The following is an 18,368-nucleotide window of genomic DNA, read 5'->3' on the forward strand; positions in this document are numbered from 1 at the left end:
TGTGAAGGCCAAAGACAAGCCTCGGTGGATGGTGAGTAAGATGAAAAATCTCTGAACAAGTGCAGAGAGGCAATCATCCTCTTCACACTTGGTAGGAATGCAAGAATTTTTTTTCTCTCCTCATTGATACCACAACTTGTAAAGTCAGTAATCTTCAATGTACTCTTTCCCCCACTCTTGGCAAAAGGCTAAGTACCTAGAGCAGCGCCGTCCCATAGGAGGATCATATACAGTGTAATTGAACCATTCTAGTAGCCATATTTTTAAGACAGGTGCAATTAATTGAAATCACGTACTTCATGTAACTCAGTATATCTAAAATATGGTCATTTCAATAGACAGTCAATGTAAAGGTTATTCACGAGATATTTTACATTCTTTTCTTACAGTTTTGAAATCCATGTGCATTTTACAACACGGCCCAAGGGCACAGCTTGCAAAACAGTGTGTACAACCTCAGAGAGGGCACCGGATAAACCTTTGTGGAGTAAGAAGACATAACAACTTACATTTTATTTTAAAGTCTAAGGAAGAAAGTCGGCTTTAGAAATATTTAATATTTGACGAATACCAGCATTCTTACTAGGCCTGTTTATCAGGTCAACCATCTTGTAGCATTTGGACATACTCGGCCCTTAGGGCGAGAGCTTCAGGAGAAGCCAGCCCTCATTGACTTGTTTGCTGTCAACACTGCAACGCACTGCACTCTGCATGTGTCTGGTTTAGTGGATGAAACATTTGTCCACTTTTAACTAAATTAACCTTCACAACAGGAGAGCGTTCAAACACCCCTGGAAAGATATGGTGGATTAAAGACGTGCCCAATCATGCGAACCAAGCAAACAGTGAAAAAGCGAGTGTAACCCTCACGAAGTTAAAAGCGAGATTCTCAATCTCGAACACAGAATGAACCCGGGTCAGGAGGTGACGCGGGTCCCGGGGCGAGCAGGGAAGCCCGCCATTAGGGGCACTTAGGGAAGTTTAGGGTCAGACGCAGGACCGGCTCCCGTGCACAGGGAAAACCCAAGCCCTCCGGGGCCCCCTTCCCGGGCAGGCGTGTCTGCCAACCCCCTCCCCCCGCCCGCAGCGGGGCCCGGGAGCTGCAGGTGCAGCGCAGCCCGGGGGCCGTGCCCGGGCCCGCCCGCACCCCCGGCCTGGGGCGCTCCCCTCACACACTCGACCGCGCAGGGGCTCTCCTCCTTAGGGTCCTAAAACCCGGACAACTGATCAGAGCTGGTAGCAAGGCTTTCCAAAAGTAGACCGTTTGCGTGAGGTTTTCCGCCGGGCGCCAGCGCTGCCTTTCCCGCGGCGAGCGGGCGCCCTCCGCCCGCGCCGGGGACCTTGGCGGAAGGAGGGTGCGGACGAGGCTCCTCGCTCGGTGGCGGCCGTCAGCTGGGAGCTCCAGGCCCGCCAGCCCGGCGACAAAGACGTAAGGAGCCACAACCGACCAACCCACTCAAACCCCGTTCCGCGGCGCCTCCGCCCTATTTATAGGGGCTGGGCGGTGCCCCGCCCTCGGCGAGATCCTGCGGGAGCTTAAATCGCGCGAGAGCGGCAGCAGCACCGCCCCTCTCCCTGAACCCAGCCCCGTTTCCCTTTTCGCGTGGAGAGAAGCTCGCGGCCCCCGACGCACGCTCGTACGCACGCGCGCGGTGGCGTCAGTTCCTGGCGCCGGCGGCGCGGGGCCCTGCTTCCGCTTTCCGCTGCGGCGCGCGCTCCGCTCTCAGCGGACTCGGGATCATGGCGGCCACGGCCACGATGGCGACCTCGGGCTCGGCGCGGAAGCGGCTGCTCAAAGAGGAGGACATGACCAAAGTGGAATTCGAGACCAGCGAGGAGGTGGACGTGACGCCCACGTTCGACACCATGGGCCTGCGGGAGGACCTCCTGCGCGGCATCTACGCCTACGGTCGGGGACCGCGGGGCGCGGGCGGGGCGGGGCGGGAGTCCCGGGGCCAAGGACGGGTTCGGCGCGTCGTCCTGGGTGCGCAGCACCTCGCTGGGCCCGGCGAGGGCTGTGAAGTCTTCGGGCGCCGGGGAGTCCCCCGTGCAGCGGATAACAGGCTTGTTAGGGACCCGCGCTGTCTGGGCCCTGAGGGTTTAGCCCTGAACCCGGCAGGCTCGTGCCCTAAGGGAGCTTCAGTGACTTCGGGGAGAAGCGCAGCCTGGAGCCGAGCTTGCTTCAGGCAGTGGTGATGGCTGCGAAGGGGCAGGGTGAGGGGAGTAGTGGGGCTGACCGGTAAGGGGGCTCCCAGGAGAGGCTGACATTTGAGCTGAGGTCTGGATTAAGGAGCCCGTTGTGAGAGGACCGGGCAGAGGGAGCAGCTGGTGCCAGGACCCTGCAGCACTGAGTCGGATGCCTTCCGGGAACAGAAAGAAGCCCTCCGTGGCGGGAGCCCAGGGGCGACTTTGGAGCGGCAGGCAGGGCCACATCTTGCAGGGCATCCTCTAAGGCGACGAAGAGCCTGAATTTTATTTCTAAGTGCAGTGCGAAGCCATTGGAGGGTTTGAGGTAGGGGGATGACACGGTCAGATTTGCACTTTCGGAGGTTATTCTGGGGGTGTGGATTTGAAGAGAGGTGAGGCAGGGGAGGAAGGAGGGACGTGAGTCCAGGAGAGAGTTGATGGTGTTGAGGTGGAGATGGGTTGAATGTGAGTAGCAGGGGAGGGAGGATTCCCGGATGTTGTGAGCACCTGGTGGGTGGTGCTGCCATTTGCGGAGGTGGGGAGCACTTGAGGGAGGCAGGTGAGTTTGAGGGGCCTGTGAGCCAACCTGTTGGAGATGTCGGGAGCCTGGGAATAGGTGGGGCTGCGGAGGCAGTTGGGAGTGATCAGCATCTTTGCCTGACACGTGGGACTAGGCCGCGTTTTACCCAACAGTCCTTGATATTACCACAGTTTAGGGAGAGCAAGGGGATGGGAGGTGAGAAGTGCCATTGCTGCCGAGCCGGGCGGTGAGGCTGACAGTCCTGCCTGCCTCTTGGCATCCAGGACATCCCTGCCCCAAACACTGTTTTTAGTTTCCCATCCGTGTGCCTGGTCATCACGAGGGTTTTAAATCATCTGTTACAGTTTTAATGTTAGATGGGAGATCCGTACTACATTTTAAAAGACTACCCAGAAGTAACTAAAATATCTTTTGTACCTAAACTTCTGTTTACCTGCAAGATAACATTTATTCCTTCAGAGTAGCCTCATTCTTTGGTAATGTGGTAATGGCTGTGTTGGAGGGGGTGGTGTTGTAGTTCATGAGGCCGCATCACACGTGGAAGGAGCACAGCGTGGACCCCCCCCCCCACAGAACCGCCCGAGCCATGGAGTCAGTGCCGATGTAGTGGCATGAACAGCGTGCAGACTGATCCGGAGAGGAAAGGGGTGGCTACAGTGCTGCTGGATTCATTTTCCACTCTTGTAGTTTAAAAAGTAGTGGAAACAGTAAAAAGCGATGCAGGCTGCTGTAACATCAGCACAGAAGGAGTCGGGGTAAAAGGCGAGCCTCTCCCACCCATTCTCAGAAGGACCACCGTTAATATGTTGGGGTTTTTTTTTTAGTAATCTAACTGGGGTCTCTCGATTCTACAACGATGTTTCCTTTATTTTATTTATTTTTTTTTAAAGATTTTATTTATTCATGAAAGAGAGAGAGAGAGAGGCGGAGGGAGAAGCGGGCTGCCAAGGAGCAGGGAGCCCGACACGGGACTCGATCCCAGGACCCTGGGATCATGACCTGAGCCGAAGGCAGACGCTTAACCATCTGAGCCACCCAGGCGCCCTGCAACAGTGTTTCTTTTATAGAGATTTTGTCTGTACAAATAAGATCCACGTTAGTTTAAAAATACAGTTCAGCCCAGTTCATTCAGCAGCTGTTTCTTGAGAGCTCTGGTGTGTTGGATTTTGGGTTCAGAGGGGTGGAGGTGGGGCCTTAAAAAAAAAGATACCCGTCTGTGCACCAAGGAGCTTCCAGTGTCCTTGTGGTTAGAACTAACTTTCTCTGTTTCTCTTTACAGGTTTTGAGAAACCGTCGGCCATCCAGCAGCGAGCCATCAAGCAGATAATTAAAGGCAGAGACGTCATTGCTCAGTACGTCCCTGGCACGATCGGGGTTGGGCGCTAGTTAGCTGAGTGCGCTGGGAGGACCGCTCTTCTCCTCTTCCACAGACTCGCCACCAACCCTTCCCTTGACTTTAGCCGCAGGGTGTCTTGTTTTGTGTGTGTGTGTGTGTGTGTGTGTGTGCGCTTTACTCTAGAAAGCTGTTGTATTTTTAGCCAGCTTTACTTCTCTGTTGGCGTGTGGAATGATTTATAATACTCTCTTAATGGCTTTATTCCTGATTTGCCTTAATTTTAAAGACTTCTTTACAAGAAAATTTATTTTTGGAGGACGGTTTGGGTCCCAAATTACAGAAGAGCATTACATTTTTAAAAAAGGGAATCTCTCTTTTTTGCCACCTGTAACACCTGTCAGGGTTATAGACCCTGCAGCTCCGACTGCTCCTGATGCAAGAGCTGCATCTGCTGGCCTTCCTGCCTGTGACACCATGCGGAGTCCCACCCCTTGCGGTGAAGGTGTTGGTCCCCTTGGGGAGGTGGGCGTCTGGTCGGAAGAAGCTGCCCAGGTGCTTCTGCAGCCCGCCCCTCAGAGCGCTGCTGAGGGTCGGGGGGTGAGAGTGGGACTAGGTAGCCCGTCCTTCTTCACCCCTGCACCTGTGTTTTCTTTCTCAGATCGCAGTCCGGTACAGGCAAAACTGCCACCTTCAGCATTTCTGTCCTCCAGTGTTTAGATATCCAGGTAATCTGCCGCTCTTCAAATGAACCTTCCTTTAATCCTAGGAAATACTTCCTTTTCTCCTGTAACTGCAGTGTTCAAAAAGGACAGTTTTTAAAAATGTCTATTTAGTTGTACGGACTCAAATTTTTTAAGAGACTCTGAACTGCATACTAATATGAGAGCTAACTAATATTCTGTCATAAACTCCTTGTCATTTAAATGGAGAGATATTTTAGGGGCCATTCTTGTCTGCAAGCAAGAATCCTGCCCAGTGTACCCCACGATTGCTGGGTTCACACTTGAACTTATGTTCGGGTTTGTTTATCTCCATTAGAAATGAGATGTGTGGCTAACACGTGGTAATGTTCAAAATAGATCTGCATCTGAATTAGTGCAGTCTGCTTTGAGAATACTGAGGATTCTCTGTTTTCTGACATTATTTTACTAGGTTCGCGAAACCCAGGCTTTGATCTTGGCTCCAACAAGAGAGTTAGCTGTACAGATCCAGAAGGTGAGCCGGTGTGAGGTGGTGCCATGTTCGCAAGCGCTGCTTTCTTGTTCAGGTGTAAAAGGCCGGCGGGTTGATTTAATCTAATCCTATTTTTCGGTTCCCGATTCCTAACATTTTGTCATAAATCATCATTACAGGAGTTGCTGGTTTATACTAAGTTATTTTTAGCGTAGCTGGTGTGATTCCAATAGCTTTTTGTAGTCTCAGAATTGTAATTTTTTTCAACGGAAAATCCATTTTAGTAAAATAATTATAATTTTTGTACTTTGAACAGAGTAAAGACTTGATATATATTAAGATGTTAATATTGTCTTTAGGTGGCTAGGATTATGAATTCCATGTATTTCTGGGTTTTTTTGTAATTGTATTGTTTCTGTAATAAGAAACCAGTAAAATTGGGGCACCTGGATGGCTCAGTCGGTTAAGCGACTGCCTTTAGCTCAGGTCATGATCCCAGGGTCCTGGGATCGAGCCCCACATCGGGCTCCCTGCTCGGCGGGGAGCCTTCTTCTCCCTTTCCCACTCCCCCTGCTTCTGTTCTCTCTTCTTTCTGTCTCTCTCTGTCAAATAAATAAAAATCTTAAAAAAGAAAAAGGAAACCAGTAAAATGAACTTCATTTTGGCACAGAAAAGCCTAGAAGAGGGAGGTAGTTTCATGGTGTAAATAATACGTGGAGGGTCATCTTATATTGGAGTAGAGATTACCTTCACTTTGGGGAAACTCAGGTCTCTGGCTTCAGTGTGGTCCTGAGGGCACGCCCCAGATGTGACGTGTGTTTTAATTTAGGGCTTGCTCGCTCTGGGGGACTACATGAACGTGCAGTGCCACGCCTGCATTGGGGGCACCAACGTGGGGGAGGACATCAGGAAGCTGGACTACGGGCAGCACGTTGTGGCTGGCACACCCGGGCGTGTCTTTGGTAAGCACTTCTGTCTGTAACAGTCGTGCAGTGGGTAGTGTTTGTTAAGACATGCTCGAATGACCCAGCACTGTTCTCCGTTTGCTGTGCTGCGTGCTGGAGTGTTGTGTTGGGGTGACGTGTAAGAAGTGGACAGAAGTTTCTGAAATGCTTTGAAACCAGGTGGAATGGCTGGCTGCTTCCTTGTAGCCTGAGGTGTAATGATTTCACACTGATTCTACAGACATGATTCGGCGCAGGAGTTTGAGGACACGTGCCATCAAGATGTTGGTGTTGGACGAGGCCGATGAGATGTTGAATAAAGGTACGAGTCACAAAAGCCTAGATGTTCTCCTGACCTTGAACTGTTAACGTGTTCACGACATAGAGTTGAAACGTGGAGCGAATGCAAGTGTTGCAGGTGTCAGCAGAAAGCCTCGTGCCCTGGGGGCGGCTGGGGACGTGAGATGTGCACCTTGCTTTTCTCACCGGGGTCAGGGGGTAGGGGGTGCGTGAGGCCGGTGGCAGCCAGAACCCCGGCATCTCTGCCCGGACTCGTGCGGTGTTGCTTCTTGTGCATCTGGCGGTTGGCACTGACGGAGAGGCGTGAGCTTGAGGTGGGGCGTGTAGAGGTGCCTGCTGTGGACTGTGGGGGCACAAGAGTGTGTCAGGGAAGCTGGTTTTGTGGCAATGGGGTATTCTGTTTAGATACTGTCATTTATTTAACTAGTTGTCTTATTGGTTGTCTAAGCTGATTTTACTTTTTTACCGGTTGATAAGATAAATTTCTAGACTTATTATGTGTATTTTCTAGGTGTTTCATGTGTTTCTACCAAAACGTCTTAGGACAGATATGTGATGCCCCTCAGTGATGACAGCTGTGGCGTTAGTCCACGGCGGGGAAACACGTCATGAAAATGTCACCTTGGGCCAGGGCCTTGTTACGTTGTCCTCCCTGCTCACCCACACCCCTCCCGCCCCGGTCTCCCGCATCATACCAGGGGGTTGGTGGGGTGCCTCCCAGACATCGGGGTCACCCGGGTGGAGGAGGCGCTAACCAGCAGTGCAGGCAGGGTTCTCGGGGGTTCTCTTGGTGTCCAGGTCCCCAGGGGCTGCTCTTGAGCTGGGTGAGACGGCATAGCTACTACGGGGCACGCGGGTCTTCGTGAGTGTCTGAGGAAGCTGTGGCTGCCGGTGGTTCCTTGTGCTCCGGCCCCGTGGGCAGCACTTCGTGGGGTGAGGTCTCCAGACCAGCAGCGTCCACATCCTCTGGGAATTTGTTAGGAAGGCAGATCTTGGGCTCTGTCGTTTGTGTGATCACAGCCTCGAGGTCTGTTAGGGGGCCCTGGGAGGCTGGGCATTGTCACAGGCTCACCTGCTGACCCCATCCTGCCCAGGCCGGGCAGAGTCGTGGTGTGGTGACCTGTGGGCCGGGTGCCACAGATTGAGTGTAGTTGATGCATGATGTCCTAGTTTCCAGTACACAACTATAATGATTCCGTGTGTGGGAGTTGTTTTATAACTGGAAGATTGTTTTGTAAAAATCCAGATCTCTGGATTCTTTTAAATATGGCAGATGTGGCCACAATGGACGCAGGTCCTCCCAGGGCAGCAGCAGCTAGGACAGCCTTGACTGCCAGCAAGCGTCTGAGCTTGTGGGCGACCCAGGGCTGGGTTTCTGTTGCTCTTAACTGTCGGCACCCCAGCCTTTTGGGGTGGAGCCATGATCCCCAGAGCCTACCAGGGAGGGGCAGGGAGCGGCAGAGGGGCAGGGAGCATGGATTTCCCGGTTCTGTGGAAGAGATTCCTTGTACAACCTTACACCTCACAGTCGCCACTTCTGTGTCAAAGTGTGCAGCCTTCAAAATTCACCGTGCCTCATCCTTTGTCCCAGGTTTCAAAGAGCAGATCTACGACGTGTACAGGTACTTGCCCCCAGCCACGCAGGTGGTGCTCATCAGTGCCACGCTGCCTCATGAAATCCTGGAAATGACCAACAAGTTCATGACGGACCCCATCCGCATCCTGGTGAAGCGGTAGGAATGCGCTGCTTCTGGGTGGTGCGAAAACGGCCACATAGCTTGTATTTGGGCCTTAAAACGTGAAAATTCTTTTTTATTTTCTGTTTTGAAAAGCCAGCTCTTAGATGTGCATTCCCCTTTGGCCCAGTAATTCCAAATTTATCAATTAGCTGATGGTGTTTGTCCATCAGTGTCGTGGGAGTAAAATACATAATCCGAGAGATAGCGGCCATTGAAGGCTGAGGCTGGTCGGCGTGTGGCCCGTGCGGCGGAAGTGTTGACTGCTGGGAGGGCTGTGGCCGGGAGGGGCGGGGGCCGCCGTGGGGCAGGCAGGCGCCGGGAACAGTGCTTGGCTTGTGTGCGCCCGCAGACCTTGGTGGAAGAATGTGTTCACCGGACTTGTCTTTGTCTTCCAGTGATGAATTGACTCTAGAAGGCATCAAGCAGTTTTTTGTGGCGGTGGAGAGGGAAGAGTGGAAATTTGACACTCTGTGTGACCTCTACGACACGCTGACCATCACTCAGGCGGTCATCTTCTGTAACACCAAAAGGAAGGTACGTGGCCACCTTGAGCTGTTCGGTGTCTTTCTGGCCCAAATGGAAGGTTCTCATAGGAACGCCCGTCAGCCCTTCTCCTTAAAGGCTCAGGAGCGAACAATCGGGCATGTCCAGTGGACTGTGCAGAAGTGTTGATGCTGGTCCCATGAGCGAAGGCTCGGGAGTCAACTGGTTTTAGGTGGGACCCGGGCCTCGGTTTTGTAGGCTCCCAGGCGATGCTCATGTGCAGATGCAGCGGAGAGCCCCGGCGGCTTCCTTGAAACAGGGAAAGGAGTTGGGCCACGTTCCAAAAAAGATGGGAATTTAAATTTCAAATGAGAACAGTGAGAGATAGTCCTTTTTTTTCCCTTGAGAAATTTATATGGAACAAATAGGAGTTTTGCCCTAAATGTGCTAGGGAAAGTGCAGTTTTCTGCACGTCCAGTGAAGATTGGTCTAAGTTTTAAGAGCACTTGCGCTGTGCACGTTCACATTGGTTCTGCTGTAGGCGATCGCAGTAAAATCCAGAACACACCATCTGGTTTGGTTTCTGAGCTTACAGTGGTGTCTGCTGGTTTGACCTGCAGGTCGACTGGCTGACAGAGAAGATGAGAGAAGCCAACTTCACGGTCTCGTCCATGCACGGGGACATGCCGCAGAAGGAGCGCGAGTCCATCATGAAGGAGTTCCGGTCCGGTGCCAGGTGGGCCGGCTCCTCTCTCTGCACCCGGTCCCACCGGTGGTGTTCCCTGGGCGCTCTGTCTGTGGGCTGTGCTGGATTCCCCTCATGCTCCCGGCTGTGGAGGGAGCTGCCGTGGGTGCCCTGGGCTAGGTTGAGTGGTGGCAGCCTTCACTGGATAGGTCGGTTGCCTTATTTGAAGCATGTTTCTTCATTGCCGGATAAGGAGATTTTCTGTTCATCTTTCCATGATTAGTCTTTAGCTTAATCCCACTGTGGTCAGGGAATGTGCTTTGTTGACTTGTATTCAGATGTGCTCGGTGGCCCAGCACACGCTTACCTTTCAGATGCATGCGTGTGTGTGCAGGCTGAGCGCCGTGGGGTGCCCTGGAGGGGCAGATGCTCGGCATCCTTGGCTCGGTTTCTCTTAACCGTCCCGTCGGCATCGAGAGTGCCGTGGATGCAGTTCTTGGAGGCTCGGTGGGCTCCTGCCAGATGTGGCCTAAGGCCGGGCCTGCAATGCGGAATCACTCTGTTTGCGGAGGCGCAGTTTTGGTCACAGAAGCGTCTGTGTCTCCCATCCTGCTGTGATGCAGCCATGGCGGCCGCGGCCAGAGGCTGTCCTCTTCGGGCATCCTCACACCCTCCGCCTCCCGTTTGTGGCCGGAAGCTGCCGTGTCCTTGGTGCACGCGGCACGCCGTGTTTTGGTTTGGGTTTCCCTGTAGTCTAATGGTGATCGCGGTCTTTTAATTGGAGCCACTGGTCTGGTTTTATTAATGCCGACACTGGTACGTGTGGTTTAAACCGACTGTGTCGTAAGTGCATTTTAGTTCTCATGTTTCTTCCCTAATTCGTTTATTTCTTTATTTTGGATTCGTTCTTACTCTTATTCCTTCTCCCCTGTTCTGATTTTGGAAAACATTTCTACCTTCACGAGCTGAGTAGCCTCCTTAGCACAGCGCGTGCCGTCCTCAGCACCTGTCGTGGCGGGCACCGGGGCCCTCGTCCCTGCCCACAGAGGCCGGAAGCGGTGCCGTCAGCGACCCTGCTCTTCCGTGGAAACTCCACACGACATCTTTGCTCTGTTGGCAAAGTGTATCTACGTTCAGACACGTATTCAGCATTTGTTTCTCTTTTCCTTTATCTCTGACCTTCTGTTTGGGATGGGTTTTCTTCTCCCTGAAAAACGTTTTTATGTATTTAATTTGGGGCTACCAGTGACCAGATGTGGGTTTTAGTTTGTCTGGAAGTGTTTGCTTCACTGTGAAATGCCTCCTTCCGTTGTCTCGAGAGAGGGATCTGCTGAGAGGATTCTGGGTTAACGGTTGTTCCGTCGTGAAGTCCCTGCTGCCCCCGCTGCCGTGGTTGCTGTCTCTCCCGGTCCCACCCTGATGTGTCTCGGTGTGGCTCTCTTGTGGCCCCTGTGTGACAGGCATCTGACCTCCGAGCCCGGCCTCCCCTCCCCGCGGCGGGGGTCCTGTCCTCTCCCCGCTGGGGCTGCGCGTGCAGGTGGTGGTGTGGCTGTGGCACCTTCCTGTTCTCCCACGTTGTTGTCCCTTCGTATTCTGAGTGCTTCCAGACCAGTCGCGGCTGATAACCTACAATTCAAGCCACGTGTGTAATCTGGGGTTTTCTGGTGGCCACAGTAAAACAGATAAAAAGAAGCAAGTGAAGTTGATTTTTAATGTATTTTATTCAACCCGATGCGGCGTATCATTTCAACATTTTCAACATTTCATTTGCATTAAAAATACAAATTAAGGTTTTTCTGCTTTCTTTTTGTTCTAAGTATTCAAAATCCCGTGCGTATTTTATATGGCCAGACACCCCACTCCAGCACATTGCGGGTGCTTGGCCGGCGGTCCGCCAGACCCTGTCCTGCTGAAGGGCACGGTGTTGTGAGTTGCAGTTCAAATTTGAACACACAGTGAACCCCGCACCTAAGTCAGTGACGCTGCCTTTCCTGAGTCCTTGCTAGGCAGAAGTAAAGTGTGTTTCCCAGTGATTGACAGGGGACTGGCTTTCAACAAATTGAATGCAGTACAATGAGAGGTACTTGAATTGTCTTTATCGTTGGTAGCACGCGGGAACTCAGTACAGCTGAGTACGTGAAGTGACCTTCTGCACGGGTCTGGTGCAGTCCGCGACCCCTCACACCTGCGGGGTGGGGAGGGTCCTGTGTGGGGATGACCCAGTGTGTTTTCGACTCCTAGTCAGTCTAGAACCTTTTTTTTTTTTTTTTAAGATTTTGTTTATGGGGATGGGGGGGAAGAACAGAGGGAGAAGGGCAGGCTGGCTCTGTGCTGAGCGTGGAGCCCGATGCGGCGCTCTGTCTCATGACCCTGAGATCATGAACCTGAGCCGAAATCAAGAGTCGTATGATTAACTGACAGAGCCACCCAGGTGCTCTGCCAGTCCAAAACTTTTATGACTGAGGTGATTGCCTCAAATTCCTTCTCCTTTTGCAGCCGGGTGCTCATCTCCACAGACGTGTGGGCCAGGGGGCTGGACGTCCCGCAGGTGTCCCTCATCATCAACTACGACCTGCCCAACAACAGAGAGTTGTACATACACAGGTACGGGCGGGCTTCTCGTGGGTCTCCTTGGTGGTGGGTTCGCCGACACCTTTCCTGCTGCATTTACTGAAATGGTTTGTTCTGCTCTTGAAGAATTGGGCGGTCGGGCCGCTACGGCCGCAAGGGGGTGGCCATCAACTTTGTGAAGAATGATGACATCCGCATCCTGAGGGACATCGAGCAGTACTACTCCACCCAGATCGACGAGATGCCCATGAATGGTGAGTGGCCGCCCGTCCTGGCTGTGGGGGCCCTGGGGTCCTTTTTCCTGTTCTCTTTGTGTTTTAGGGACGTCTCTTGTGAGCCTCCGGTTAGAGCCGTGCGTTTTCATCACGTTTGTATTATTCCTTCATATGTGCCTTTCTTTCTCTTAGTGGCTGACCTGATCTGAGGAGCCTGCCGTGCTGACGAGGAGCTGGTGGCCGTCTGCCCGCCCTGTGCTCTGGTTGGGAAGCGCTCAGGGGCGGCTTCTGGGTGACGGGGTTTGTGTAAACTCCCCGACAGCCCCCAGGACGAGCCCTTGTGTTTTTTTCTTACCTACATGTAAATAATGCACTGCTCTGAGTGTTTTTCATTAAATGTTTAGAACTTTTACCATGAATCCTAATTTGTTTCTTTTTTTTCTTTCTTTTTAACATTTATTTAAGTTATCTCTACCCCCCAACATGGGGCTCGAACTCATGACCCTGAGAGCAAGAGTCGCCTGCTCCACTGGCTGAGCCGGCCAGGTGCCCCTGTAATTTATGTTTCTTAAGATGTCCCCAGCTTTTCTGGTAATGTGCAGTGTGATCTGGGCAGCAGGTCAGGCCCTTCGCCCCGTTCTCTGGTCTCTTGAATGGTAAATGGAAGTGGTAGAACTGCCCGCCTCTGCAGACTGCCCGCGTTGGTCGGGATGATGGCACTGCGCACTGTTCAAGGTCATCCCACGATTCTGATTGGAGGTGTTTGCGTTCGCATGGTTTATGAAGGGGACTTCCGGTATGAACTCCGTCCCAGGGAGACCGCACGGGGCCCAGAGGCAGTGCGTGCAGTCGCCTCCACGCCGGCAGCCGAGACTCTGACACCACAGCCCCGGCCACACGCAGCCACACTGTCTCCAGCCAGGATGCGGGAGCCGTCCCTGGTGCCGAGCCCCGTTTCTCATGGACGGGAGGGAGGGAGTTCAGAGGTGGAAGGGGGGAGACCACGGACACACGTCCCCAGCTCGGCCTTGGGTTTGTGCACCAGGTGCCGAGGGGCATGATCAGGAGTCCTGGGCGAGTGACTGGCCAGCAGCCGTAGTTGTCCTGGCTTCATAAGCACGGCCTACTAACGGAGGAGGAAGGGGTACGCAAGGGGAGGAGATGGCGGGAAACCAGCCGGAAGGTAAGACTCTCGAGAAGCTGAACTTAAGTGCCGTCTAGGAAAATAGCAATCAGAAAAATGCCGGTAGTCCCGAAAACCGTTCGAACTCGCGGGTGACTCCGATGGGATCCGTGGCTATCAGAGGTTTAATAACCGCCCGAAGTGTTGCAAGGCTGTGGCGGATATTTATGTTGGTGCTGTCGATGGGTACAGACTTTCTGGAAAGCAGCCTGGGTCTGAGCAGTGGGAGCAATTAAAATTGGAGTAAATTTGCCTCAGGCAGTAGTCTGGAGCGTAGACTGCACAAGTGCATTCCCCACGGCGTACTACGGCACTGGGAAGGGAAGTGCGTGCTCGGCCCTGGGGGCGTTGTGGGTGAGCGAGGACCCTGGCATTGGTGCAAGTGGGCGGCGGTCGTTGGGAGGCAGCTGGAGTCAGCCCAGGCAGGTTTAGCCGAGTCTCTTGGCAGCTGGGCATTGAGAGAAGCACGGGGGCTGCTGTGCCCTGCTCGACACATGTTCAAAGCCATTCAGCATTCAGCGTTGAATATTCAAATATTCAGTAGCTATTTTTAGCGATTAATAGCCAGACAGTGGAAATACCCCAAATACCCATGCACTGGGAAGTGTGTAAGTGCCCGCGATGGATATTACCTGGTGACTCAGAGGGTCGTGGTGCTGACACCTGCCACAGCTCAGGGGAGCTTGGAACGCCCGCCTGGGGAGGGCCGCTGGACACGGGAGGCCACGGAATTCCGCTTCTCTGAAGTGTCCCGAACTGGTGACTTAGACAGCTAGCAAGCAGGCGGTGGTTTTCCAGAGGCTGGGGGGGCGACCAGGGAGTGCGTGCCCCGGGAGGTGGGGGAGGTCGGAAACGTCCAGGAGTGGGGCGGTGGTCAAGGTTGTGCAGCTGCGCTTGAAAGCTGGTGAGTTGCATGTGAGTGGGTGTGTCTGCCCCATCCTCCTCTAAAACTACACGTAAACAGGGCAGTGCGCAAGGGGAAAGTCCATTGTCTCAAGTCCCAAGTTGAAAGACTGTTTTTTTTAAAGTTTTTATTGTTATGTTAATCACCGTACATTACATCATTAGTTCTTGATGTCGTGTTCCAGGATTCATTGTCTGTGCATAACACCCCGTGCTCCACGCAGAACGTGCCCTCTTTAATACCCATCACCAGGCTAACCCATCCCCCCACCCCCCTCCCCTCTAGAACCCTCAGTTTGTTTCTCAGAGTCCATCGTCTCTCATGGTTCGTCTCCCCCTCCGATTTCCCCCCCTTCATTCTTCCCCTCCTGCGATCTTCTTCTTTTCTTTTTTCTTAACATATATTGCATTATTTGTTTCAGAGGTACAGGTCTGTGATTCAACAGTCTTGCACAATTCACAGCGCTCACCACGGCACATACCCTCCCCAATGTCGATCACCCAGCCACCCCATCCCTCCCAACCCCCCACCACTCCAGCAACCCTCAGTTTGTTTCCTGAGATTAAGAATTCCTCATATCAGTGAGGTCATATGATACATGTCTTTCTCTGATTGACTTATTTCACTCAGCATAACACCCTCCAGTTCCATCCACGTCATTGCAAATGGCAAGATCTCATTCCTTTTGATGGCTGCATAATATTCCGTTGTGTATATACACCACCTCTTCTTTATCCATTCATCTGTCGATGGGCATCTTGGCTCTTTCCACAGTTTGGCTATTGTGGACATTGCTGCTATAAACATTGGGGTGCACGTACCCCTTCGGGTCCCTACATTTGTATCTTTGGGGTAAATACCCAGTAGTGCAATTGCTGGATCGTAGGGTAGCTCTAATTTCAACTGTTTGAGGAACCTCCATACTGTTTTCCAGAGTGGTTGCACCAGCTTGCATTCCCACCAACAGTGTAGGAGGGTTCCCCTTTCTCCGCAGCCCCGCCAACATCTGTCGTTTCCTGCCAAGTTAAAAGATTGTTAATTGGGTTGTAAAATGAGACACAGCTACACACGGCTTACAAGAAATCATCAAGGTGCAAATAAGTGAGCCGTGCAATGGGGACACCTGCCATCATAGCACACTAACCAGACGGAGCCTGGAGCCGGCGTGTCTGCTTCGGACAAAGGTTTTGCTGCCATGAATGTTACCAGGGGTGTAAGTGGAAAGGTAACTCATCAGAAACAATGTGACAGTCCTCAGTATCCACGGACCCCATAGCAGAGCTTCAAACAACGGCAAAACCCGATAAAACTGCAAGGAGAACGGGATGAACACACAGCCGATAGCTGCCTTCAGTAAACTGTGCTAGGATGAACACACAGTGTCCTCATCAGGCATGTTCAGCATCAGACCGTGGCTCTGGCTGGTCAGTAAGGCAACAAAAGGGGATAAAAGGCATCTGGTTGGAAAGGAAAAAGTCCTCATGCACAGATGACGGGATCCTTCAAGTAGAAAATCCTAAAACCTGCAACAGAGAACCAATTAACTGAGTTTAGGAAACATAGCCGTATATAAGGTTCAATATTCAAAACCCACTTGTACTCCTGCATGTCAGCAGTGAACACTTGAGAATGAAATCCTGGGGATCCACCAGACAGGAGGTACGTAAGCTCTGTGCACTGAAAACCACAACACGTCACTGGAAATGCCCATGAACGAGAGAGGTGCCGTCCTATAGAGGAGCCGGCGTCGTTCAGTTACCGGCCCTCCCCATGTTGTTCTGCAGTCAGCCCCCATCAAAATACCGAGACTGGGGCCAAAATTGACAAGCTGATTCTAAAATATATATGGAAATACAGAGGACCTAGCGTAGGCAAAACAACTTTGCGAAAGCGGACAGAGCTGGAGGACTTCTACTACCTGATAGCAAAGAATATGACAGAGTTACGGCAGGACCATCCAGCATCGGCACCAAGGTGGATGCCACGGAGCCCTCGAACACAGTACAAAGTCTAGAAAGAGACCACAGATTTATGGTGAGAGGGTTTTTGACAAACGTACTGAGGCGGTGCAGTGGGGAAAGGATCATGCTTTTAATGGAAGGAGCCAGAACAGTCGGATAGCCGTATGCAGGAAAAAAAATTCCTTGTTACTTTATACCATGTACAAAAAGTAACTTGAGATATAAGGCCTAAAATTCCAAAACTTCTGGAAGAGAGCAGGAGAAAAGTCTGAGGGACCTTGAACGTGGCAAAGATTTCTTTACTAGGACATAAGTAGTTGTAAATCGGACTCTTCAAAATTAAAACCTTTTACTCTTCAACAGGCATCGTTGTGAAAGTAAGAAGGCAAACCACGGCCTGGGAGAAAGAATTCCGAAGCACAAACCTGACGGAGGACGTACAGCCAGAGCACGTGGGGGCTGCTGCTGGGTAGGGGGAGTGGTCCCCTGGAGACGCCCAGGTCCTGCTCCGTGGAGCCTAGATCTGTGTCACATTGGATGGCAAGAGGGACTTCGCAGACGGATGTGATCAAGACTTAGAGACAAGATGGTGCCGGATTATCCAGGTGGACCCAAACTAATCACACGAGCTCTTGAAACTCCATCATCTTCTCGGCTTTGGTCGGGCAGAGTGGTCTGGACCTGGCAGCGCCGGAGCCAAGATGAGGAGCAGCCTCTAGGCGCCGCGCAGGACGCGTGGCTCACAGCGGGCAGGAGCCAGACCCCAGACCTGCAAACCCGTGCACGGAACCAGATTCTGCCCCAGAGCCTGCGGGCAGGAAGCAGCCGCGCTGCCCCTCGACCAGCCTGCGAGGCCCGGGCCGCCCTCCCGGCCACCAGCACCGCGACGAGGTGCGTCTGCTGTTTTCAGCCACTGAATGTATGGCCATTTGTTAGGGTAGCGATGGAAAAACTACAGTGTCTATAATCTGTGTGTGACGTGGTACCCGTAACAGGCCGGTAGTCCGCGTTAGAAGAGGGCCGGAGATGTGAACGGACACTTCCCCAGAGATTTACGGGTGACGGACGGATCTAGGTCCGTGGAAAGATACTGGGCGTTGTTCGTCTGCAGGGACAGGCGCGGGGACCCGGAGCACTGCTCTCGCCAGGACGGCCGAGCGTGAGCCGGCCGGGGTCAGCGAGTGCCTGGGGCAGCGGCCGCTCTCACTGCTGCGGGGAACGCAGACCGGTGCAAGCACGTCGGAGAGCAGTCGGGCAGCTTCTAGAACAGGAATCACACCACCCCCACACGACCTGACCGGGTCACCCTGGCGTGTGCCCGAGAGAAATGAAGACCTGTTTGTCTTCATCAGCTCAACGCAGCTTTATCCACACTGGCCGGAAATCGAAACCAGCCCCGAGGCCCACTGAACAAACTGTGGCATATCCACACGGAGGCAAGCATTTGGCAGCGAAGCAGGGACGTACAGCGTGGGCGAGTCTCAGAGGAATCAGGCTGAGTGACAACCGATACATGCTGGATGCTTCCATTTCCATAAACTTCTGGAAAACACACTGCAGACCGGTGGTTGCCTGGGATGGGGGCGTAGGGGCCCATCTCCCACCCACCCTATGCCTGGACTCCAGGCCCAGTGGGACGTTCTCCGGTCACCTGAGAGGTGCCTGAAGGTGGCACGGGGCTGTGCCGCCTTCAGGGCGCACAGTGACACGCACCCCGCCCCCCCCCCCCGAGCATCCAGGGGCCCATTGAGGATGGAGGGCTGCCTCCATGTGATGGCCCTTACACATCCTTTCTGCCCCGAATCCCAGAAGGACCAGCGGAAGCTTGATTGCAATGCCCCTTTTATTAAAAATAATTGCACTTAAGATCAAGGGCTTCCCTGGGTCCTGTGAATCCTCCAGAGTTCCCCAGGCCGGCTCTCATGGGACGGGAGGGCAGCCCCACCTGCTGCCGGGGGGCGATGCCCAGAAAGCAATTTGCGGTGGCCAGAGCAGCAGGGCAGCCCGTGACGTGACCTCAGGGTGCAGGCACGGCAGCCTCATCCCGAGCACACCTCCGCCGTCTCCGACAGGCAGCTGGTGGCGGACGACATCACACACATTCCAGTGACAAGCTTCAGAGAGGTAAACCTTCCAGAACAGCCTT

At 53.1% G+C, this 18,368-nt stretch overlaps 1 protein-coding gene and 1 long non-coding RNA gene across 2 annotated transcripts; one reads left to right on the forward strand and one right to left on the reverse strand.

Moving 5' to 3' along the window:
* The first annotated feature begins 1,683 nt into the window (after positions 1–1,683).
* EIF4A3 (eukaryotic translation initiation factor 4A3) lies at positions 1,684–12,593 on the forward strand. The gene is made up of 12 exons (XM_028112686.2): positions 1,684–1,909; positions 4,008–4,080; positions 4,723–4,789; positions 5,217–5,279; positions 6,067–6,199; positions 6,423–6,503; positions 8,073–8,214; positions 8,616–8,754; positions 9,324–9,439; positions 11,885–11,992; positions 12,086–12,213; positions 12,367–12,593. The coding sequence occupies exons 1-12, from the start codon at positions 1,741–1,743 to the stop codon at positions 12,381–12,383; spliced, it is 1,236 nt and encodes a 411-aa protein (XP_027968487.1). The 5' UTR covers positions 1,684–1,740; the 3' UTR covers positions 12,384–12,593.
* Positions 12,594–14,799: 2,206 nt separating this feature from the next.
* LOC148163352 (uncharacterized) lies at positions 14,800–18,335 on the reverse strand. Its single transcript, XR_015769285.1, has 3 exons — positions 16,648–18,335; positions 15,406–15,784; positions 14,800–15,277 (listed from the first exon to the last, which is right to left on the reverse strand). It is a non-coding gene; the product is annotated as an uncharacterized LOC148163352 (long non-coding RNA).
* Positions 18,336–18,368: the final 33 nt, after the last annotated feature.

This window comes from Eumetopias jubatus, unplaced genomic scaffold, assembly GCF_037043125.1.
Source record: "Eumetopias jubatus isolate StellerSeaLion01/CBP00866 unplaced genomic scaffold, mEumJub1_p1.0 scaffold_10, whole genome shotgun sequence".
Taxonomy (NCBI): domain Eukaryota; kingdom Metazoa; phylum Chordata; class Mammalia; order Carnivora; family Otariidae; genus Eumetopias; species Eumetopias jubatus.